General features: G+C 37.9%; 1 protein-coding gene across 1 annotated transcript in view; it reads right to left on the bottom strand.

Annotated features, from left to right (window-relative positions):
- Positions 1-26841, bottom strand: part of Cul2 (cullin 2) — a 388410-nt gene that overhangs the window by 161433 nt on the left and 200136 nt on the right. The window contains exon 11 of the mRNA XM_090373712.1: positions 24807-24917. Coding sequence (XP_090229838.1) covers positions 24807-24917 — 111 coding nt within the window. The remainder of the gene's footprint in view (positions 1-24806; positions 24918-26841) is intronic.

Below are 26841 nucleotides of genomic sequence, written 5' to 3'. Positions count from 1 at the left end.
TTAAAAGGAAGTTTTAAAAAAAGGTAAACTGCAACCATTATCAACCCACCGCAGGATGGAAGCCTCCTCAACAATTCATGCTGAGGGAAATGGACCATAATCTGCCATGCTGGTCCAGTGCGGGTTGGCAGATCGACCATATTTAGCAGTCAGGGGCTTGAACCCCGGTCTACTCAAAGAGCATGCGTTACTGTACCCCCACCCCTGACCGCTCGGCTACAGAGGCCCTTTTTTAAAAATAGGCAAGCTTTACTAATTTTGGGTCGAAAAAAAAAAAAAAAAAACGAATATGACTTCAGAAATTTTTTATTAGTTCTAGTTTTTCAGATACAGTAATTTTGCTATTGTCTAAGAATATAGTAATTTCAGTAGCAGTTGGAGTGAAAAGTAATATTATAACAATCTCATATTTATATTTCCTTGATACAACATAAATCACAGTTGTTTTTAATTAAAACGTAAAAAAAACAAGAACACAAGAAAACTGCACAGGAATCAAAAGTACTTTCTCAAAATGTGGACTATTCACGACAGCGCCTTCTTTTCGCTTCTATGTCAGAAGACATAGAAGCATTTCACCTACCCTGATATCTTCTTTCCATTGCTGAAATGCCTTGGTGAAATCGCTCACCGTGCTAGTCACTCACTACACCACAGTTGTCAGGGAAGAAGTCCAGATGAGAGTCAAGAAAGTGGATTTTCAGTGACATGCTGCAGCCTAATTGATGATACTTTTCTAGAAGGTTGTTTACAGTCTCAACATAGTTTCCAGCTCTTCGGTTTCCTAGGAAGTCATGCACAACCTTTTAAAGGCTTCCCAAGCTGCATTCTCATTACCCTGGAGGACTCGCTCAAAGTTTTCATCCTTTAAAAGTTCACAGATTTGTGGACCAAGAAAGATTCTTTCCTTAACCTTAGCATCACTCAACATTGGAAATTGTCCTCTCAGGTACTTGAAAGCTTCTCCATCCTGGTTCATCCCCTCAACAAAGTTCTTCACAAGTCCCAGTTTGATGTGTAAAAGGGGCAAAAGAATTTTGCATTGATCAACCAGAGGATTGTGCTGGACATTTTTTTTCCCCGGGGCGCAGGTTTTCCATTATAAGCCAGACTTTTCTCTTGTAGTGTGAGGATCTAGCTCGACTATCCTACTCACACAGGAAACAGCAGTACTTTCATATATCCCAACGCAGATGATTGCAATACATGCCTAGCAGTATTGCAATCACCTTCAGATCTCCACAGATCTGCCATTTGTAGCCTTTGTACTTCATTGCTTCCAGAATTAATTTCATATTCTCATATGTCTCCTTCATGTGGACAAGTGTGTTAGTTGTCTGAAGGCACCGGGGATTTCCCCATCTCCGCTCCTCCATGTGGACATTGTGATTTGAATGAACTATATATATTGTCGCCACCAGTGTTTCAGCACATATGCAACTAATACATAATTAGTTTCTTGCGCCTTAGCATTTCTAGGTTAGTATTGTTAGCCAACAATATTATTACACAAGTTAACACAATTCATTAATAACAATTAACAAGGATAGACAGAATGAACATTTGGCCTCGTGGCGGGTTTTCAATTCTATGAATTTTCATAGAGTTTTCAATTCTATGAATCCATGCAATAGCAGCATATGTTACAATGGGGACGTAAAAGAAATCATGAAGCATATTCAAAGCCCTACCTTTCACTCCCCAATCAACTCTCACAACCCTTCTAATTTTAAAATATAATAATTTTATTTTTTTCTTTGGATATTTCATATGCTATACAAAACTCATACGTTTTCCTATACAAACCCCTAAATACTTAATCATATTCTGATATCTCAAGGTAACATCTCCATGTCTTACCAAGGGGCTCCGATTCATACTGAGGCACCCTTTTAGCAACATTTGCACACTCTTTGTCTGCGAAATTTGCAACTCATATAAATGAGCCCACTCAAGTAAATCTCCCAAAACCTCACTGGCTCTTTTCTCTAATTGAGACCTTGCATCTCCATACACTAATATCAGTAGGTCATCAGCATAAGCTATGGTGTTAATGCCTACATAGTGCCGATTCAGAAAATCATCCAGCACAATGCTCCAAGCATGCGGACCAACAACCGAGCCCTGTGGACATCCTCTTCTTATATCTCTAATTACTTCAGTATACAATGTTCTTACAACTATTTTCCTTTCACTAAAATACTGTTTAAAAACAGAATACAAATTATCTGGACATTGCGTCTTCCTCAATCTCGACAAGTTGCCCTCCCACCACAACGTATCGAAGGCTCCATGAAAATCTACAAACAGAGCGAGGACATACCTACCCTCATATTCCTGAACGTATTTTGTCATACGATAAATGGCATCTTCAGATGCCATTTATCGTATGACAATAACTGGCTATCTGAGGATAAATTCATACTTTTATATCTCAACATTAAACGGCTGATCAACAGCCTTTCATAAGTTTTAGCCATTATTGATAATAAAGCAATTGGTCGGTATGATCCCAGCTCACTTAAATCTTTATCCACATTTTTCACTATTAATCTGAAGTCTGCAACCTTCCATACAGGTGGAAAGACACCCTGTCTTAAACATTTGTTATACATTTGTGCAATTACATCAGATCTTAAATTATATGCCCTCTTAAACACCTTGACTTCAATATAATCAAGGCCTGGTGTCTTTCCATTCACAGCCTGCAGCACTGCACCAGTAACCTCTTCTAAAAGAAAATCACTTTAAATACAATCAACCTCGTACTCTAAATTCATTCGAACCACCTTCTTCTGTTCTTCCTTCGTATCATCTTCATTAATTTGAGGAAACAGTTCTTCCAGGATCATGCCCACAGTTTCATGCCAATTTAATGCAGTAATATCCTTATTTTTTACAGTACAATTTATATTTCTAAAATAATATTTGTCAGTTATGACTTTATATAAAAACCAAGGATCTCTTGATCCCTGAACATGGACAAAATTCCTCCAAGAGGCTTGCTTTGCATTATCAATAGCCTTTACATATTGCTTTCTAACATCTCTATACAATCTCAAAAATGTTTCCAACAATTGAGCATCTCCAACCCTTCTATAATACTGCAAAAAATGTCTCACCTTTCTCAATTCACTTCTTTTATTACTTAATTCTATTCCCTTACATAAATATTATTAAAAAAATAAATATTTAATAAATAGTTAATATTTTTAATATTAACTTTATTTAATATTTTAATAATATTTAATAAATTTTATTAAAAAAAATAGAGAGAGAGAAATTAGCCAATATGATGATCTGAAGAAAACTCACCTAAAAAAAAAAAAAAAGTGGAACCATTTAAAAATAGTAAGGGCTGGTTGAATAGATTTAAAATCCAGGAAGAAACCGCAAGTGCAGAAGGAGCCGAAACTGTCAAAAAAGAACTTGTTAAAATTATTGAAGAGGGGTATTATGTGTTATATTTCTCAACAAGTTTTTAACATAAATGAAGCAGGACTTTTGTGGAAACGAATGCCTAAAAGAAGTTTCGTATTGAAAGAAGAAAAAAACATGCCAGGTTTCAAAGGGGCAAAAGATCGGTTGACTTTATGGTTGAGTGTTAACGCTGCGGGGGATTTAAAATTAATACCCCTTTTAGTTTATTTGGAAGAGGGCCAAAATTCAACCCAAAATCGACACATTTTCTATGATTAAATTAAATCAATTAAAATCAATTTAGATCAATTAAATTCATGATTTTAATTGGAATTAAGTTTAATTTTGATATGTAAGTAGTTACCACATAATTATATACGTATGTAATGCAGAATATTTTATATGTACAAATATTTGAATATTAAATATTTTTACCGACATTTGTACATATTTTCACTACCATTTATTATTGATTAGGAAATATCTTATGGCACTGACCGCAACTCACAAATACATATGTTACCTTATGGGAATGCGGCGCTCGTTTAGCGCGGATTCACCTAGCACTCTGTTTTCAAATTATCAGCGTTAAGCGGGGGTCACCTTTATATATAAAATATAAATATTCTGTTATATATATATAAGAGAGAGAACTGCCAACCCGCACTTGACCAGCGTGGCAGATTATGGTCCATTTCCCTCAGCATGAAAAGTTGAGGAGGCTTCCATCCTGCAGTGGGTTGATAATGGCTGCACTTTACTTTTTTTACTTTATATATAAGAGAAATGAGTGAGGAATGTAATTAACTCTTAATTTGTTTTTACTCAATGAATCATCTAAATTATGTTCATATTACTATTATACATCTACAAGATATGAAACAGATTCCATCCAAAAAATATAGCCACTGAGAGGGATGCTATCTGTGAAAAGGAGCAAACGAGCTTTTATCTCAGTTGCTTGTGTTCAAACCTTGGAGAAAACAACAATCTAATCATCACCAATTGGAGGACAAATAATTGAATTACACAAAGGAAAGGTACCATACAGAGATGGTTCATATCCTTTAAAAAATGCAATTCCTCATTTCATATTTTTATTTTGTGGGATGTCTGTGGTGATACAAGTGATTGAATTCATTGACTATAAATAATGGAATAAAAGCAATGCAAAGGGAGGTGAAGATGATGTCCAGGAAATTCTGCAAGAGCAGAGTGATAAAAATCACTTTGTAAAAATGAGGAGAAACAGTTATGAAATATTATCATGCATGTCTACTTAATCTGCCGAGAATAAGTAACAGTAGTCTTCTCCAATGGTGAAGTGTTATTTATTCGAGGTAGTGCAATATCATGGTAACTCGTGAAGGTACTCACAATATGAGATATAATTAATGATGCCAATTCTTAGTTACTTAATAGCTGGCTGCGTGTAGAAATGATACACGTGCACTATCTTGCATGTCAGTTAACTATTTCACAACCCGAGGCTTATAGCCCTAAAGTGCTCTACGTCTACTTAATTTAATGGAAAATGATTAACACTCACTTTGACATTTTAAAGAAGGAAGGTTAAAACAATAGAACAAAAGCAATATTCAATTGAATTCAAATATTTTAATTTAAAAATTGGAAAACAGTGGAGTCAAAAACATGCTTTGAAACAATTACAAAACACCCAAGAAATAGGGAGCCTTCAATGAATTTTAAATCTACCAAAAATTATTAGTTCCCAATTCTCCCTTAAATTTGTTTATTACATGTTCACAGAGAAAATTAAATTAGCACCTTGTTTTTGTAGTAACTAAAGAAGTTTTGACAATTTCTTGGGATCTTTGTACCTGGACTTGAAAATATAATTTCGATGAGCTTCATTTTCTTTGAAATTTTGACTGCAAAAACTTTAATGATATATCACTGTATCTATCAAATACCACATTATATATTCTACATACATTGGGTTATGAAAAGAAAACAGTAATGATTTTGAAATAGGCTTTGGCAAATTTGCCAAATGTGCTACATTTATTCAGTTGTACAGTGCACACAAATATCTTCTTATGGATGTGTTCAAAAACCTCATTTAAGTTTCTAATAATCATATCAGCTGTTGATTTCATTTATTAATAAACACTTAGAAGAGTTTATAAAACTCTTCTAAGTCTCTGTCAGCTAATGCTTGGAGATATAGAAATAATTCAAAAGTAGAAAAATAATTCAAAAGTAGTTAGAGCTGAAAGAACAAAGCTAACCTGTATTACAAGCATAAAGTTTTGTTAAAGACTCTCTCTCTCTCTCTCTCTCTCTCTCTCTCTCTCTCTCTCTCTCTCTCTCTCTCTCTCCTGTTTATATTTTGTTTAGAAACTTGTGACTGCATTTCCACCCACTATTTTGCAAGTTTTATATTAAACCCTTAGAATTTGATTGAATGTGCATCGGTTTCATTTTTTACTTAAAAACTTTCTTCTTCAAAACCTGCAACTGACTTCTTATCATTTTACATCAAATTAAGTAGACAACTAGTTATGTATTTACTTGCTAGTGAACCATTTGATATATCTCATAACTCTATGTTAACTTCATTTTCAAAAATGGATTTTTATCATTCAATTCTTTTAATAATTGTTGAATACCATTTTCATCTTTCTCTCATCTGCCTTCATTCCATTCTTTGTAGCTAACTGTTCCATCTGCAGTTGGATCACTAGACATCCATAATATGAAAATAAGGAATGATGAATTGCATTTTTTTGAAAGATATAAAACTAACCATCTTTGCACAGCATTTTTCCTTTGTGTGATTCTGATTGTCCTCAAATTGCTGATGATCAGATTTGTGTTTGCTTCAAAGTCTGATCACAAGCAACTGAGTTAAAAGCATCTTCATTTCTTTTCACAGGTATTAAACCCTTATTTTGAATCTACGAATGTTTTCTGAAATGTTTCATGCCTTACAGAATCATAGTAGCTTCACAAGTGCAGTTTGGATGACTCACTCAACAAAAATAAGATGGCATTCTTCTCACTGAATGAAGATCAAAATCAACATTTCCCTATTAGTCTTTCAGAAGTATATCAAATACAGTACAATGATTGTTAAAATATGTTTTTGTGTATTCTGAAATAAAATATGAGTTTTATATTTCTCACTTATTTTTGATATAGAGATGTGGATAAAATAATGGAACACCTGCAACAAGGGTTATAGATATATTTCATGTTAGAAACAGAGGCCTTACTTTTTGCTGCATTTTGACGGCTGGCCCTCGTTAATGACGTATATGGTGTTGGGCCACCCCTTAATTTTAAAATGGCTTGTATTCTATATGGAATGGATTCAAATAAATCTTGAACTCTCTTAATAGGAATACTGGACCAAACTTCATGGAGGAACATTTCATGCTCCTTGAGTGATGAAGATGGAGGAAATCTGCTTCTCAGTCTCCTCTCCAAATATGCCCACAGTGGGTTCAATAGCATTCACATCTGGTGATTGTGCAGGCCATGGGACATGCTTAGCCTCAGTTTTATGCTCTTCAAACCAAGATTAGACACATCTGGTTGCATGTGTAAATTGGAGCATCTTGAAACATGGCATCATTTGTGAGAAACAATGTTTGCACCATAGGATGAACCTTGTTAATCAAAACATCAAGGTAATCATTGGTAGTAATCTGCCTGTTTAGGGTAATGAGAGGACCTAAAGAATACCAGGATACTGCTGCCCAAACCATTGTTGATCCTTCTCCATGTTTGATGGATAGCAGAAGACAGTCAAGATAATGCGCTTCCTTTGGCATTTGCAAAACAAGCTCTCTCTGATGCTGGAAAAAGGGTGAGTGATTTGTCTGAATATATGACATGTTTCCAATCATTAAGTATCCAGCTTTTGTGCTCGTTACGATGCTGTATACTCTTTCTAGCATTACTAACAGTAACAAGTAGCTTGCCAATAGTGGCTCTACCATAAATTTTGGCTTTATGAAGTTCTTACCAACTTGTTTTGCTAGCAACTGATTTGCTAAGACTCATATTAAGTTCTGCAGTTATTTTTGAGGCAGTAGTTTAATGTTTTTGGGCTAAAATCCTCTGCAGTGTCGGTGGTCGCTTTTACAGTCAGATTCGAATTTCTACCACAATTCGACATATCAGATTTTGTTTTCTATCGGTGAAGATAGACATCATTTTTGATACAGCTTCTCCGGATACTTTAAACAAATCAGCAGTTTTAGTCACTGATGACACTATTAAATGTGAATTCAGAAAGGTCAGCCATTGCTTCATTTATCTTTTTATATCACTTCTAAACAAACATTAGCTTTTATCATGTCAAATACAAGTATAAATATGCTCACAGGCTTTTGAAGAGACAAAAGAATGACTGAATGTAAGATGCCATGATCACAGGATTTAACAGCCTTCCAGCATAGAAGGATATTAGGGTACCACATAATTAACATTAGTAGAAACATGCGATGCAAGAAAGCAAGCTTATGCAGCATCAGCCAGAGAAAAAAAACAAAAACATCTCCCATTTCACCCCTCCATTCATTCAAAATGCCTGTCAAGTCCAGCTTTAAATTTATTTAGGTTACTAACAAATTCCACAAAAAGAGATGGAAGTCTGTTCCACCAATCATCTACCTGCTGGCTAAAGGCAAATTTCTGCACATCTATTCTACAACTGTCTTTCCTCAATTTGAATTTATGCCCCCTCAGGTTCTTAATCTGAGCAAGAGGAAGAATCCCATCAGCATTCAGCTTGCTCAACATATTCAAAGCCTTATACACCTCAATCAGATCACCTCACATGTGCCTACTCTCCAGGCACTGCAATTTGCAGAACTTAAGCCATTCTTGGTAAGAGCACCCCTTGTAAGATGCTCTTACCCCTGGTAAGAGCATCTCATTACCTTGTACAATGAGAAAATCACCTCCCTGTCCCTGCTAGCAAAATTCCTGTATATCATTGACAACACCCCATGACCTGCCCTGGCAGCCTGTCTGCACTGCTCAGTGAACTTCATATCTGACTGCACAATTACCCACAGCTATTTTTCACTTTCAACTTCCCTGAGTGTAGTACCACACAGTTGGTACATTTCTCTTGGGTTATTGTTACCCACATGCAGTACTTTGCATTTGTCAATGTTAAACTTCAGTTGCCACTTCTCAGCCCATTTGCCAAACTTATCTAGATCCAGTTGGAACAGCATACTGTTTTCACTGTCGTTAACAACCCTGCCAACCTTTGAATCATCTGCAAACTTGGACATTAAGCTTGATATACCTTCATCAATATCATTGATAAACACACAAAACAACAATGGACCCAGCACTGAACCCTGGGGAACTCCACTAATAACATTAGCAGACAAAGAGCAGTGTCCTGATTAAGACTGTGTCGTATCTGCCTCAACTATGCCTTTATCCATTGTAGCACCTTACCCTTAATGCCATACCACTCCAATTTGTACAGCAGTCTTTTGTGTGCAACAGTATCAAAACCTTTACTGAAATCCAAGTATACAATATCAAAATTACTTTTTTTCATCCAATTCTTTTGTGACCACATCATAGTATCCCATCAAATTGGTCAGACAAGACCTCCCTTTAACAAACCCATGCTGTGTCTTAACTAGATGATCCTGCAATGCATCTTTAACCTGAAACAGAAGTCAAACTAGCAGGTCTATAGTTACTTTTGTCACCTTTTGAACCCCCTTTGTGAATTGGTGACACATTTGCACACCTCCAGTACATGTGAACCTCCCCTGACTCTAAGGATGCTCTCATAATTATGGCTAAGGGTTTGCTTACATCCTTTGCTACCTCCTTTAATATAACTGGATAGATCCCATCCACCCCAGGTGCATTCCTTGTGTTTAACGTCAACAATTTCTCCTCCACTTTGCGCTCGGTTATTATAAAATAACTTAGCTCCCTGTTAGAGTTTGATAAACATCTGGCATTCCCCTCATTGAATAACTCCTTATTTGTGAATGTAGCTGCAAAATACTCATTCAGTTTATCAGCTACCTGAGCATGATCATCAACAGTCAACCCATCTATGTTAAGTGGTCCAATATGATTCATCCCTTTCCTTCAAGAGGTCACATAGGTAAAGAACTCTTTGCTGGTTTTCTTTACATCCTTTCCCAAAGATTTCTCATAATTTGCTTTCGCCTGCATAACCTCCTTTGTGACTTGATTACAGACTATTTTACATATGCCATAGGCTTCTGTGTCTCTTGATAATTTTATATGTGCCACAAGTTTCATTATTTCATCTGACATCCATTTAAGACTAAATCTTGAACAGTATTTCTTAGCTAGTATGAAAAGCCTAGTAGCCTACAATATTAAGTCCCTGAAGGCTTCCCATTTAGAATTCAATGTTGGTAACATCATAAGTTGATCCTACTGTATAGAATTTAAAAACTGCCTGAGACCAATGTAGTCACCTTTACGAAAGCAAAAGCCCTTCCCTTTACCTTTGATGGTAGTTACATGTTTAAGTACATACCACATGAGTACATTGTGATCACCGTCACCCAGTGGTTCATTTATCTGCAAATTCTTAATGCATGAATAATCACTGCTGACAATAAGATCAACAGTATTACTACCTCTAGTTGCCTCTCGAACATGTTGCTGTAGAAAACAGTCATCCAATAAATCCACAAAAGTGTTGCTAGTGTGCAAGTGACCAAACCACAAGTTCCAGTCAATATCTGGAAAGTTAAAATCCCCCATTATAAAACATTCTGATTTACTGGCCCACTATTTCTTTGCTCATAATGCTCATCAGATTCATTAGACCTACAACACACATCTACTCTCATTTTCCCTTTCCCAGTGCTTATGTCACACCAAACTGATTCAACATTGCACTGTCCACCAATGTCAACTGGATACACTTCCTTAGATTTTGTGTTTCTTAACTGTCTATTCTTTCTGTACACATTGTACTCCCCAAATTCCATTTCTGCACTGCTTATATCTGTGTGACACCAAGTCTCTGATATCTTAACAATATCTGCCTTTGATGTCTTGACCAGTATTTCAAACTCATCAAATTTATTAACTATACTCCTAGCTTTGGTGTACATGCAAGTATACATGCACCTATTTCTACTCTTAGTCTCCCTAACACAGCCCATGCATTTACTTGTTCCACTATGACTCCCAGCAGTCCTAAAAATCTCCAGCCTCTTGGTTTTCAGGCTGCTGCTCATTCTAATAGAAGTAGTGCAAGATTCACTTTTGCCTCTGCCTGCGGCCACTGTTAATCTTTTAGTCTGTGTATTCCCTCAAGCTAGCAGTTTTCCGACACACACCTAACACTGCCTTGATAGCATCAGCAAATATTCTTGTACCCTTTCTATTTAAGTGTACTCCATCCCTGTAGAAGCAGTCTCTCCTGTCAACAAGCACAGATCACGCTGAAAAAAATTCTACCCCATGCACAATCTCTCCAGGGCCGAATTGATTGACAAGGCTTTCATCATATACTCCCACCTGTAGTGTCTAAGCAGAATTGCAGACACGTTCACATTCAACCCTAACTCGCGACTTATTTCAACACTAACCTGTAGATCTCTTACTCTTAATTAGTTCCTATGTGTACAACAATATCAGCTTTTGTGCCGTTAAAAGCTGATATCTGCTCTACAATGTCATCCACTTTTGCCCTTGGCAGACATACCCTGGTCCTGTTCCACCTACTTGCATAGTATATTCTCTGTCTCCCTGACAACAGTCACCAACAATAACTAGTTCCTGTGGGACCAGTGCATTCTGCCTTGGAAATTGCCTCTGTGTTGACTGATGCAGAAGTTAGCTTGCTGTTGAGCTAGGAAGCTGACAGCTTGATGGGCTCCTCATATTAATTTCTTCAAGGGCATTTACCCTACACCTCAAGCTCTCATAGACTCCCATCAGAACGCTGAGTTGGCACCTAATTTCTTGACACTCTAGACACCTAGCGCACACAAACACATTCTCCTTGGCAAGATCATGTACTGTTTTAGAAAGGTCCACAAACATTTCATATTTTGCACATTTTCTGAGACTGTGATGCATTGCAGAATTGACCTCTTTGTTTCTCCCCCGAGCCACAGCACTCTCACTAGTCTGTGAATGTTGCTTCGCAGCTCTAGTCTGGGTGGTGATTTTGGTTTAAATACAATTTAATTAACGATGAAATTTAATAAGATTAATAAATATTTTTGATTAACTGATAATACTATACTAAGCTAGCAGACTGCTAACCTAACACAGTGCTATGTATTACGCTATCTAGTTTTACGTTATACCTTATGCTATCAGTTTGAGATATATACGTTACACTATTTCTTATCGACTACATTTTTTTTTTTTTTTTATGTGAATCCCAAACACGAGCGGTATTAGAACCTATAGTACTTAGTACTGTGCTTGGGTTGGAGGTTGAGAAGACGAAAGAAGATATTTGTTGACATTGGACTTGAAATTCTGTAGATTGTACTTTTCAGGAAATACGTATGAAGGAAGGTTGTTCCAGAAAACGGCAGTTGAATGAAAAATTTGGTCCTTGAGGTTGTCACAGATATTCTCTCAGATATGTTAGACAAGCTGTACTTGCTACCTGGGAGTCTAAAACGCTGATGGAACTGATATTCAGGTGACACTCAAGTCAAGTGGACCCAATTTCGGCGAAGTCCGGACGGTCTGTGACAGCCAAGTCCTCTGCTTGCACCTTCACGATGGTGGGACTGTTAGTAATCCTGGGTATAACCTCCAAGCACAAGTATATGGTGGGTGACCACCCAGGTGTGAACCAACGTAAGCAGGGGTCGAGGTGTGGCGCCCACACCACATGGAGGAACGCCGCCCCTCTATGTTACCAGGCAGTACTAGGTGGTAGATGACTCATCAACCGGTGAAATACCACCATTTTGCTTATTGGAGGCTTGAAGTGGTGGAACCCATGTTTCGTCTCTGAGATAAGTTCCGGTCAACCCTTCCCTATCTCTTCCATCATGCAGTATGATTGATGACTTTTGAGGTTATGATGAACGTCGCGGGGGGATCCAATATTCCTTATATTTCGAGGGTACAGCTCTGAAACGGTGTTCACAGGCCGGCCGCTAGTTAGTACACCGGACCGAACCTATTGGTAACTCTCTAGGAGGCTTCCGGATCAGCTAGTGTATAATCTTTCTACCTCTACTCTGCCAGATAGTGACTGGAGGGAGTCCGAGTAGTGTGTATGCGGGGTGCATTGTCGAGGCCATGTTATGTCAAGGATCTGGGTATATTCTTACCACGTGTACGCCCTATCCAAAAATTCATTACTTCATACAGCATGTCCCACCCACTTTTTCTTACTATTGAATAAACCATGTATTGTCAAAATAATAGAGCTAGCTGATCTACGAAAAGATGTAAACCTCCCAAGCACTTCCTAATTAATTTCACAAATATACGTGGTCTCAATTCTAATCTCAACGATGTCCATTTCAACTTGCAGTCTGCCAAACCCCATGTACTTTTTCTGACAGAATCTCAGTTATCGGTTGATTCAACTACTGCTGATCTCAGATGCCCAAATTATTCGCTGTATGATTCCTTTCACCTCAAAGGTGGTACTTGTGCATATGTCCGTTCTGATATTCCCTGTCAGAGACTCTTGGCAATTTGGAATCTCCTCTCTTTGATCTTCTCTGGCTTAAAATCTCTCTACCTCATTGTGTCAAATTCATCTGTTGTCTCTACCGTTCTCCCAACTCCACTAATCACTTGGAGCTCTTTGACTTCCTCTCTTTGCAACTTGACTTTCTCCAGTCCAACTTTCCTAACAGTGAGGTAATTTTCCTTGGTGATTTTAATGTTCACAACTCCAGCTGGCTTCCGTTTTCTAGTCACACCGACCCAGCAGGTCGAGATGCGGAGGCTTTTGCAATTACTAATGACCTAGCACAGATTGTTCATTTATCTACAAGAATACCGGACAATCCTAATCATACAGCCAATATGCTTGATCTTTTTCTCACAAACAACCCTTCTAAGTACACGGTCGAAGTGAGAGGTCCATTAGGCACTTCAGATCACAACTTGGCGATTTTCTCTTCTCCAATGGAACCATTATCTCATGGCTATTCACAAACTTGCGTTGTTTGGCATTACAAGAATGCAAAATGGGATGACCTGCGAGACTTCTTTTCTTCTTTTCCTTGGTCGGATTACTGTTTCAAAACTTCTGATGTCAACGTTTGCTCAGATCGTGTCAGTGAAATTATTCTTGCAGGAATGGAATCCTTTATCCCACACTCCACTTTAAAATTTCGTCCTTTATCTAAACCTTGGTTTTCCAATAAATGTGCTAAGGCTGTTCAAGAGATTGTTTTTGTTTTTTGGAGCATTAGCAACTAAGGCCATATTGCTTTGGGATATGCGGTGGTCATTCCCTGACCTTTCCGCATGCTCTTTATTTGGTGGTGACGGGCTCGAACCCCGTTCTAATCAAGAAGCGTGTGCTACGCACTGCTGCTCCTTCCCACCTGGCTACGGAGGCGCCGCTGTTCAAGAGAACGGTTCAAGAAATGTTGCATATCATAATTGGCTTGTTTCTAATTCTTCAGTTTTATTTTTTGCCTACACCAAAGCTCGCAACAATTGTAAAGCAGTTATTAATCAGTCCAAACTAGAGCTTGAACAGGCTAAGAGTAGAAAACTTGCTTCTTGCCCTAATGGTAACTGAGCATTCTGGTCTCTTGCCAAAGCTATTGGCCGCAACTTTTGCCCATCTCTGCTCCCACCTCGGTCCAAACCAGATGGTTCTGTTGTCACTTCAGCCAAGGATAAAGCTGACCCTAGCATCCCATTTTTATTCAAGCTCACGTATTAATGATATTGGTAAAACACCTACCACCATTTCCAACACGCTCCATTCAATGCCTCCTGTGGTCTTCCATCAAAAGGATATCAGAAGGATTTTGATGAATCTTGATGCTAAGAAAGCTCCAGGTCCTGATGGTATTTCTCCACTTGTTCTCCAAACTTCTGCTCCTGAACTTACTCCTATTCTTTGCCGCCTTTTTTTCACTTTCTTATTCCAAAGGTGCTTTTCCTTCTGCTTGAAAATTTGCTCATATCCAGCCAGTTCCTACAAAGGGTGACAAATCCCTCCCATCGCAATTACTTCTACTCTTTCTAAAGTAATGGAGAAATCAATTAACCGCCAAATCTTAAACTACCTAGAAACCTTCCGTCTGATCAACGATCGCCAGTATGGATTCCGTCAGTGTCGATCCACTGGTGATATTCTGGCTTATGTTACCCATTTATGGAGTAATCCAATGGAAAGGTTCAGTTTTTTGTTTGTTTGTTTGTTATTTAGGAGCATTAGCAACTAAGGCCATATTGCTCGGGATATGCGATGGTCATTCCCTGACCTTTTCACACCCTCCGTATTTGGTGGTGACGGGCTCGATCCCCGGTCTAATCAAGAAGCGTGTGCTACGCACTGCTGCTCCTTCCCACCTGGCTACGGAGGCGCCTGTTCTAGGTCATACTGCATGCATTGTTACAGACTGATCTCAGGATATGAGCATTGAAATGTTGGATGTCCAGCCCAGAGCCCCAATTCTATACAGAATGTCTTAAGATCAACTGGATCATCAGTTGCAAGTGAGGAGAGACTGCCCAAAAAACGCAGCTGAACTGGTTGCAACTTGGCAAAGAGGGAAAATGCATGGGATGTATAAATTATCAGGTGACACACAGAAGACTATAGCAGATATAAGCTAGTCTGTAATCAAGTCACAAAGGAGGTTATGCAAGCAAAGGCCAATTACGAGAAACCCTTGGCAAAGGATGCAAACAACAAAGACTTCTTTACTTATGTAAACTCCAGAAGGAAGAGGATGAATCGGATTGGTCCACTTGACATTGATGTTTTGACTGTTAGCATTAGCATTAGTTGAGGCATATGATGCAAGAAAGCAAGTTTATACAGCATCACCCAAAGCAAAAAAAAAAAAAAAACGATGGGCCCAGCACCAGGGTCCACTGTTGTTTTGTGTATTTATCAATGATATTGATTAAGATATATAAAGCTTAATGTCCAAGTTTGCAGATGATACAAAGGTTGCCAGGGTTGTTAATGACAGTAAAGACAGTATGCTACTGCAAAAGGATCTAGAAAAGTTAGTTAGGTGGGCTGAGAAGTGGCAAATGAAGTTTAACATTGACAAATGAAAAGTACTGCATATGGGTAGCAGTAACCCAACAGAAACGTACCAACTCTGTGGTACTACACTCAGAGAAGTGGAGAATGAAAAAGACTTTGGGGTAATTGTGCAGTCAGATATGAAGTTCTCTGAGCAGTGCAGACGGGTTGCCAGAGTAGGTCATGGGGTCTTTTCAATGATATACAGGCAACTCTCAGTTTACGAACAAGCTCCGTTCCAAGACGTTGTTCGTTATGTGTACCTTGCATTCCTGAGCTTTTACGATATGTATCTTATATGTTAACAGCCATTTTAAAGCATTAAAACCACATACTAAACATCGAATGGTCTATAAAATACTTATTATTATGTATGTATGCGTTATGGTTTTTATTTTATGTTACAGTATACGATACGTAACATAAAATAAAATAAGAAAAGAATAAAAAAAACAAGATATTGTACTTGTTAATTTTCATTAAAAACAAAGATTTACAAAATAATTAAAGAAAATGAGTACTAACATATGTACTGTACATACATATGTATTCAGCTTTTCTTGTCAATATCTTCATCAAAGTTCAATATTTTCCACATAAGTGACACTTGGTGCAAATGAGGTAGATGGGACAGAGTCTGATAATGAAGAAACAGATGGTACCTCAATTTTTTAAAATATGTTTATAGAAGATTGCACAGTCAGTTTCTTTTTTGATTCAAAAATCTCACTGCAGCATGCTAGACAGTCACAAACACCTCTTTTCACTTTTGCAATTCTTTCCATATTTGTGTCTTTTTCTTCTTCAAAGATTGCCAACCCCTCAGAAATTGATTTAAAAGCTGCAGCCATTTTCTGCCTTGTAAATGTTCTGGGAGGCTGTGGAATATTAGGTTCTTCTGTTACTTCAAAATTTAGATGTGTCTCTATTTCAATTATTTGATCAGTTGTTAATTCCTTAAAATGCAAGTCCAAAAGCTCTCTCACAGCAGTCACATGAAGGTCGAGGACCATCTTATTGCCTAGTTCAACAATTTCTTCAGTCAGGGGTTCTACTCGCTCCTCAAAATCACTTAAATTATTCACAAACTGTGGACACAAGTTTTTACTGGCCAGATTAGTTTTATTAACCAAGAACAGTTCAATATAATTATCATATAATTTTCTGATAATCATTGTAATAAATACATTTTTAAAAGTTCATTTATTTAAATCTTACAATTATGTTCACTATACGTTTGGCATTTCGTTTTATAAGGAACTCTATCCATTGGCAACTTTAAGAAATTTTGAATGAACTGTGATGTTCATATAGTAAATGTTTGTAAATCGAACGTTCATACACCAAGAGTTGCCTGTATAGGAATTTTGCTAACAGGGATAAGGAGGTGATTATCCCCTTGTATAAGGAAATGGTCAGACCACATCTTGAGTACTGCATACAGGTCTAGAGGCCTCATTTTAGGAAGGATATAGAGTTGCTAGATCGAGTACAGAGAAGGGCAACAAGATTGGAGAGGATAACTAAGGGGTGCTCTTACCAAATAAGGCTTAAGTTCTGCAAGCTGCAGCATTTGGAGACTAGGCACCTGTGAGGTGATCGGATCATGAATGGTTTTCAAACTGAGGAAAGACAGTTGTAGAACAGATGTGTGGAGGTTTGCCTTTAGCCAGCAGGTAGTTGCCTGCTGGAACAGACTTCCATCTGTTGTTGTGGAGGTTGATAGCATGAATAAATTTAAGGCTGAACTAGACAAACATTTGGAGTGACCGGATGGGCGCAATGAGAAGGTTTTTTATTTGGCTGATGCTGTATATGCTTGCTTTCTTGAATCATATGCCTCAACTGCAGATGACTCTCATCAACCGGTGCAATACCACCACTTTGCTTATTGGATGCTTGAAGTGGTGAACCTATGTTTAGTCTCCAGAGCAAAGTTCAGTTCAACCTTTCCCATCTCTTCCATCATATGACTGATGACTTTTGAGGTTATGATGAACATAATGGCAAGATCCAATCTTCCTTACATTTCGAGGGTACAGCTCTAAAACAGTGTTCGCAGACCGGCCGCTAGTTAGTACACCGGACTGAACCTATTGATAACTCTTTAGGAGGCTTCTTGATCAGCTAGTGTATAATCTTGCTACCTCTACTCTGCCAGATAGCGACTGGAGGAAGTCGGAGTAGTGTGTATGTATCATTGTCGAAGCCATGTTACTTCAAGGATCTGGGTATATTCTTACTATGAGTACGCCGTATCCAAAAATTTCAATACAGCATGTCCCCCCCGCCACTTTTTCTTACTATTGAATACACCATGAATTTTCAAACTGATGGAGCAAGCTTATCTGTGAAAAGATTTAAACCTCCCAAACACTTCCTCTTTCATTTCACAAATATACTTGGTCTCAATTCTAATCTCAACGATGTCCATTTCTACTTGCAGTCTGCCAAACCCCATGTACTTTTTCTGACAGAATCTCAGTTATCGGTTGATTCAACTACTGCTCATCTCAGTTGCCTAAATTATTCGCTGTATGATTCCTTTCGCCTCAAAGGTGGTACTTGTGCATATGTCCGTTCTGATATTCCCTGTCAGAGACTTGCCAATTTGGAATCTTCTCTGGCTTAAAATCTCTCTACCTTATTGTGTCAAATTCATCTGTTGTCTCTACCGTTCTCCCAACTCCACTAATCACTTGGAGCTCTTTGACTTCCTCTCTTTGCAACTTGACTTTCTCCAGTCCAACTTTTCTAACAGTGAGGTAATTTTCCTTGGTGATTTTTATGTTCACAACTCCAGCTAGCTTCCGTTTTCTAGTCACAAATAACCAGCTGGTCGAGATGCTGAGGCTTTTGCAATTACTAATGACCTTGCACAGATTGTTCATTTACCTACAAGAATACCGCACAATCCTAACCATACAGCCAACAAGTTTGATCTTTTTCTCACAAACAACCCTTCTAAGTACATGGTCGAAGTGAGTGGTCCTTTAGGCACCTCAGATCAGAACTTAGTGATTGTCTCTTCTCCAATGGAGCCTTTATCTCATGGCTATTCCCAACCTCGTGTTGTTTGGCATTACAAGAATGCAAAATGGGATGACCTGCGAGATTTCTTTTCTTCTTATTCTTGGTCGGATTACTGTTTCAGAACTTCTGATGTCAACATTTGCTCAGATCGTGTCAGTAAAATTATTCTTGTAGGAATGGAATCCCTTTATCCCACACTCCACTTTAAAATCTCATCCTTTATCTAAACCTTGGTTTTCCAATAAATGTGCTAAGGCTGTTCAAGAGAAGAACGTCACATATCGTAATTAGCTTGTTTCCGATTCTTCGGTTTCATTTTCTGCCTACCCCAAAGCTCACAACAATTGTAAAGCAGTTATTAATCAGTCCAAAAGCTATTGGCCGCAACTTTTGCCAATCTCTACTCCCATCTCTGTCAAAATCAGATGGTTCTTTTTTTTTTTTTTTTTTTTTGTTAGTTAGTTGTTGGCGCATCAGCTTCTGTGGCCATAATGCACCTCCCAAAGTTTTTGCATTTTTACTCTCATCCAAGCCCGAGGCAGGATTCGAACCCACGACCTTTGGGTTGCCAGGCAGGCACTTTACCCACCTGGCTAGCCCGGTCAGCCCAGACGGTTCTGTTATCACTTCAGCCAAGGATAAAACTGATCCGCTAGCATCCCATTTTTCTATGTAAAACACCTCCCACCATTCCCAACACACTCCATTCAATGTCTCCTGTGGTCTTCCGTCAAAAGGATGTCAGAAGGATTTTGGCAAATCTTGATGCTAAGAAAGCTCCAGGTCCCGATGGCATTTCTCCACTTGTTCTCAAAACCTGTGCTCCTGAACTTAGTCCTGTTCTTTGCTGCCTTTTTTCACTTTCTTATTCCAAAGGTGTTTTTCCTTCTGCTTGGGAATTTGCTCATATTCAGCCAGTTCCTAAAAAGGGTGACAAATCCCTCCCATCCAATTATCGTCCCATTGCAATTACTTCTACTCTTTATAAAGTAATGGAGAAATCAATTAACCGTCAAATCTTAAACTACCTAGAAACCTTCCATCTGATCAATGATCGCCAATATGGATTCCATCAGTGTCGATCCACTGGTGATATTCTGGCTTATGTTAACATTTGTGGACAAATTCAATGGAAAAGTTTGGTGAAACACAAAAAGTTGCTCTTGACATCTCAAAGGCTTTCGATTGTGTTTGGCATAAAGGTCTTCTAAACAAGCTTCCATCTTATGGTTTGCCAACTGTGTTTTGTAATTGGTTTTCCAATTTTCTCTCTGATCGTTCACAAATCTGCCCTAACATGGAATATTGTTCCCACATCTGGGGCGATGCCCCCAAAACCTCTCTCAGGCTTCTAGATTCCATTTAGAAGAGGGCAGTTAGGTTAATTAATGACTCATCTCTAATAGAGTCTCTTCAATCGCTGTCTCATAGACATACTGTTTCTGCTGCATGCCTTTTCTACAGAAACTTCCATGGGCACTCTTCTTCTGGATTGGCTTCTGTAATTCCCGCTCGCTCTCTCTCTCTCTCAAAAGAGTCCAAACATGTGCCGCCACCAGCCAACATCCATTTACTGTCCAACTTCGAACTCACATAACCAACTTTTCATCTTCCTCATTTATTCATTCAACTGATGTTTTCTGGAACAACCTTCCTTCATACATATTTCCTGAAAATTACAGTCTACAGAAGTTCAAGTCTAATGTTAACAAATATCTTCTTTCGTCTTCACAACCTCCAACCCAAGCACGGTACTAAGTACTATAGGTTCTAATTCCTCTAATGTTTGGGGTTTTCATAAAAAAAAAAAAAAAAACTAATGCTGATGTTAACTTTGTGGAAAATGTTCCACATAGAAGAGGCATAGAGGCTAAAGGTTTCAGCACATGTTGTTAGTTTCCCTGTACAGTAATACCCCGACTTACGCGAACTCGGAGTTACGCGGTTCTTGATTTTTTCGTTTGGCAACGCTGCCGCCCACTATCTTCAAGGTCGTTTTTCATATGTTATCGATATACGGTGCGACGGCGGAGAATGAGAGCGAAAGATGAACAAAATTCAACTTTGCTGCTTTTATGTTTTTTATATCAGTGAAGGGGAAACACATTTCACCATAATAACGTAAAAACCAACACAATTCCAGCTATCGGTATAATCGCAAATGCAATTAGATCGAGTTTACTACCAGTTTATAACAGATTTCACTAGCAGAAACGCAACTGGATTTTTATTGTTTTATGGTAGTAACCCCTAGAAATGTGAGGTGTTAATAGCGTATCTCTGCCTTTATGGTGTTGTTTATTCAGTTGCTACATGCGCGCAGCTTTGTTTATGCGTATCAAGCGTGCCTCCTCGTTTTGTAATTGTGCTTTATTCCCTAAAAATGAGTAAAATACTTAATTAAAAGGTGTGAAAAGGAAGCGTCCTGGTGAAGACACTGCAGATTCAGAGAGAAAAAGAAAAGCAATTATCGATAAACAGAGGCGGACTGGGTCAAAAATTCTTACCCAGGAAAATTTATAGTGGCCTCATACTATGGTTTATGGCCAAAATCACACTGGCCCACTGGTTTTTTTTTTTTGATTTGGTAGTTGTTGGCGCATCGGCTTCTGTGGCCATATTGCACCTCCCAAGGTTTTTGCAGTACTTTGATCCAAGCCCGAGGCGGGAATCGAACCCGCGACCTTTGGGTTGCCGGGCAGGTACTTTACCCACTCGGCTAGCCCGGTCGGCTCTGGCCCACTGGGGTTTCCCCGGTAAGGCTTATGGCCAGTCCGCTTCTGTCGATAGAGAAAAAATATGAAATTGTGAAACGCTTTGAGCGAAATGAAAGACCATGTGATATTGCACGTGCTACAGGCCTAAATGAAGCAACGGTGAAAAGCACATGGAACGAAGAACGCGTTATAGCTACAAAGCAAGGAATAAAAAAAATTATTAGCTTGCTACGAAGAAATTCTGCGTGAAAAAAAGAACGCGCTGTGTCGTCAGACGAATTTGTTAGATTTTATGAAGCCATCGACATCGAAATAACTTTTTAACGTAAGTCATTTGTTTTTTTAATACATATTTTGTATTAATATGTATAAAGAACTGCAATTTTATTAATATTTTTCTTCTAAACTAGTGTTTTTGTTAGTCCTTGGTCCCAATTAAACAAAATTTATATGTATTTATATGCAAAGTTGTACCCCGACTTACGCGAATTCGACTTACGCGATTTTCGTCGGACCCACCTATCGCGTAACTTCGGGGTATTACTGTATTGTAGATATCTGATGCCCAGATATTAATGGCAGAGCGCACACACACACGCACACGCACACACACACACACACACACACACACACAGGCAATTGGAAAATGAGACTGATGTTATTAGTCAAGTGCTGATGCCGTCATCTACTAGAAGGAAACATGAAATGAAGGTGACTATTCCTTGAGCACTACAGTAAAGGTTAGTGGAAACCGCCACCATTTCAGAATGTAGTGTGAGCTAACTACACACCTCTCCTGTGTCTGTGTTGCGGAGGGATAATGGAACAAAGAGCAAACATCAAGTTTTGTGTTTGACTGGGCAAAAGTGCCACGTTAATGTTTAAAATGATGAATCAAGCACACAATTATAAGTATTGTGTATGTGTGTTCAAGTAGCATAAATGTTTTGCCCATGGAAGAGAATCACTGGAAGATGAATGTCCAAGCCCAGCAAAAATCATCAGAAAATTGAAAAGGTGCAGAAAAGCCAAACTAAATAGCTCGAAAGCGATCAAAAATCTATGAATGATGGATCAGGAACTTAAATTTCAAAATGAGTAGGGAGAATTTAAAAATTTTGCTGTTTGTGGATAACTGCATCTCTCTTTGCCAAGTGAATGGCCTATGTACAATCAGTGCTGAGTACCTGCCACCTAACATGACATTCATTCTAGAGTGACTTGATCAAGGTATAATCTGGTGCTTCAAAGAAAAAACCATTAAAGAATGCTATAAAATAAAGCTATGCTTTAGTCTTTAATGCAAAACATTGCAAAACTAATGTGCTGCAGATAATGTATTTATCTGTTTCAGCATGGGATGAGATTGACAAAAGAGCAATCACCAACTGCTTTAAAAAGGCTGGTGAAATGAACAAAGCTTTGCATTCTTCTCCATCTATTAACTGTAAAGAACAGTCCGATAATAGTGAAGCAATTTTTGCTGATGTATGTCATCACTTAAACTTAGAAACGTATGTTGAACACTATATTGCAGCGGATGCAGATATTGCATTTTCTATTGCATTAACAACAGGTAATTACTGTTGTTAGGCACAAATGAAGAGGATCACTGCAGACATAATGGATCCTTCAGCTTGTAGTGAAGAAGCTAATGTGGTTGAGTAAGAAGTTTCACTGAAGGGCATACATCAAGGGTTAAAACTTGTACATTGTTTTTTTCAAGTGCAGCCTAACTTCCAAAGTAAATAAGCCACTGTGGTGTGTGCCTTCTATAATTCTCTTTTAAAACATACTATACTATACTACAGAAACAGTGCAGATTATTTTAAACTCTGACACCAGTTCACCTGCCTGTGGCTTATCCTGGATACATGTGTACTACTGTATAGGGTAATTACTGTAGAGATGTAATTTACAAATTTATCTAACAACACTACAATCGATTCAAAATATACAATCTTCATTTTCTTGTTTAATACTGTAGTACATATTCTGATTTACATTATGCTTCAATCTATTAGTAGAATTTATGTGTATGTGAATTAGATATGTATGACAAATTCGGAATCTAGTACTTCTAGTTATGGCTAGATTTGAAGGAATCTGTTGTTAGTTTGGTCCTGCCATATTTTATGTCAGTGTTTTGCATTTTAATCTTGTAATCTATGCATGGAATTCTGAAGGTACCACGATTGGTGTTGTCGCACATAAAGTAACAAAGCAGCATATTCATTTCCATAATGACAAGGATATAGCATATTCTGAGTGATTATTTACTCTATAGTTTCTTCATAACGATTTATATTTTCTGCAGCACGAGATGCTTGGAGATGGTTTCAGTTTGTAGTGCTTGAAATGCACTTATTAAGTGATAATTGATAGACACGATCTATGATAATTTGTATAGTACATAACTCATTCTATCTGTGTCTGCCTGTTATTTGGTTTTTAGGAGCATTAGCAACTAAGGCCATATTGCTCCGGGGATATGCGGTGGTCATTCCCTGACCTTTCCGCATCCTCCGTATTTGGTGGTGATGGGCTCGAACCCCGGTCTAATTAAGAAGCGTGTACTATGCACTGCTGCTCCTTCCCACCTGGCTACGGAGGCAACAGTGTGTCTGGCAGTAATAGAGAACAGACACGTGTCAGTTAATATCATAATATCATAGGAAAAACTTGCCCTGATAAGGAGATCATACCTAAAAAAAAAAAAAATCTCCTTGAGATATGAATTACATAACTATGTAACTATGCAATATATGAACACAAACATACAAAATGCTGTTAATAACAGTGTTGTGGTACAATAAGAGTTTACATTATTTAAAAAGGAAATTCACAGATTTTATCAAACAAGATACATGATAAAAAAATAATCACTTTCTCTCAGTGACTTATATTCCATCACCAGAAAAAGATAAAGAGAATTCTTTTGTTTATTTGTGCTAGACTGTTCCTGTGGTTATGTAGTTACAGTATCCAATTAGGTGGCAATAAATCTAAATGAGTTATTGTGGTGTCATATAATTATTATAATGTCATATAAATGTTATAATTATTTAAATATTAAAAAATTTAAATAAAAGATGTCATATAAATGTTATAATTATTTAAATAACAAATTAACTACATACTTATGAGAATTTTTAAAACTAATATTAAGTGTCAATAAGAAATCATTTTTGTAACAGATGGACAAGAAAAAGTAGTTTTGAAAAATTAAGCTTATTATTGAAAATTCAGTTGATATTAAAAAAAATTCTGAATATTAGGTTTAATTTACATAGAAAAGTTCTTAAATAATTGTTCAAGTGCAGTTTTATTTTTAAAAACTTTGCCTAATAAATCACATTTTTTTTTATATTAGATTTTTGGAGTCAATAGGTTGTCCTTGGATGGTTAAAACAAAACGTTACCTTTTCCATATACTGAGAGCAATCAGATTCTTGCAGTAATCGACTTGCTTCAAGTTGATAGTATTCTCCTGTGGCTGCCAGGAAAGGGATTTCAAACATATCTTGATATAACTAGAAAAACAAGATGAATAGTTTGCTTATCCATAATCAACCAAAGGGACAATTCAGTATCCTAATGCTTATATAAATGGAGCTGGAGCTAAATCTCTCTCTCTCTCTCTCTCTCTCTCCCTCTCCCCCCTCCCCCAAAACCAGCACAGATTTCTTCTAAACCTGGGTGTCAAAAAAAACAATGATTTCCATCATTGTTTTTTGATGCCTGTGGAAATCAGACATCACTTGTGAATCAAGCTGAGTGAATTTTCGTAAAGCTCTGTTTTTCTGTGACAACAAAATCCTCTGCTTGCATTTTCAAAATGGTAGGTGCGTTAGTAACCCTGGGAATACCTCCATGTGCAAGGTCGGAAATACTGCACAAGTATACTTCAAGTAATCGCCGACTGGGCTAGCTGGGTGGGTAAAGTACCTGCTTGGCAACCCAAAGGTCACGGGTTCAAATCCCGCCTCGGGCTTGGATCAGAGTAGTACAAAGACTTTGGGAGGTGCATTATGGCCACAGAAGCCGATGCGCCAAAAACTAACAAAAAAAAAACTTCAAGTAATCAACCAGGTGTAAACCAATGTAAGCAAGTTTTGAGATGTGGTGCCACATCACACAGAGGAATGGTTGACAATCTGCGTTGCCAGGCAATGCTAGGTAGTAGATGACTCTCATCACTCAGTAAAATGATATCACTTTACTTATTGGAAGCTTGATATGGCGAAACCCATGTTTAGACTTCAAATGAAAAAGGTCTAGCAACCACCTGATTCTATCATGTAGTATGAGTCACATCTTTTGAAGTAATGATGGGCACCATGGCAAGGTAAAACTCTTACATGAGTTACATGAGTATTGAATCTTACTCCTACAGCTTTAAAAAATATTTTGCAGGCTGGTTGCTAAGCAGTCCACCTGATCAAACCATTGATCACTCTCAAGAAAGCATATGGATCAGCTAATGCAGGGTTTCTCAACCTCTGGGTCACGAAATGATAGCTGCTACCTTGTGCCAAAGTGAGAAGCCCAGAGCACATGATACAAATTGTATCATGCCAGAGCATCATCCTTTCGCTTCATCCGTTGATATTCGATCTTATGACGGAAAGACAAATTAATTTTCTAGTATTCTCAAGTTTAAAACTGAAGTGAAATGGTCTCAGCGTGAAACAAACAATGTGATCGCGACCAGTTCAAAGGCAAGAGTTATTTTTTATGTATGTGTTTATTTACTTTACCGTCCCGTTATGTAGTTAGTGTGATACACTGCCCGCGGTCCATTGCGATATGCATTCAATGATATTAGCGTATTTTGTATTTCACTGAGATTATGTAATATTATTCTTCCTGATGAGGTAGAACATGCATTGAAGAAATGAAGAATCGGAAAGCCCCGCAGGAAGATGAAGTTACTGTAGAGTTGTTAAAATTGGGAGGAAGAGACATAACACGAAAACTGGCAAGGCTCTTCACAAAGTGCATTAGAAAAGGTGTGACGCCTAAGCAGTGGAATAATGCAATCATAGTTTTGCTGCATAAGAAAGGAGATAAATCAGAAATTGGAAATTATAGACCAATTAGCTTGTTATCCCACATCTACAAGTTGTTCGCAAGGGTCATTACTAACAGATTAGAAAGAATATTTGATGAGAATCAACCGAAAGAGCAAGCTGGCTTTAGGACAGGATTCAACTATGGATCACCTTCACGTAATATCACAGCTAATGGAGAAAGCAAATGAATATAAAACACCATTATGCCTGGCACTTGTGGATTATGAAAAGGCATTTGACTCCATACAGCATAAGGCAATGTTTCGGGCACTGGAAAGACAAGGCATAGATACCCCATATATTATGATTTTGAAGAAAATATATGAGAGTGCTACCTCCTTTATTAGACTAGACAAAGACAGTAGCAAATTTAAAATCTAGA

The sequence above is a fragment of the Mastigoproctus giganteus genome, chromosome 1 (genome assembly GCF_048544385.1).
Source record: "Mastigoproctus giganteus isolate SK-2022 chromosome 1, ASM4854438v1, whole genome shotgun sequence".
NCBI lineage: Eukaryota > Metazoa > Arthropoda > Arachnida > Uropygi > Thelyphonidae > Mastigoproctus > Mastigoproctus giganteus.
The sequence above is the reverse complement of the archived record's forward strand: the minus strand, read 5'-3'. Positions and strand labels throughout refer to the sequence as shown.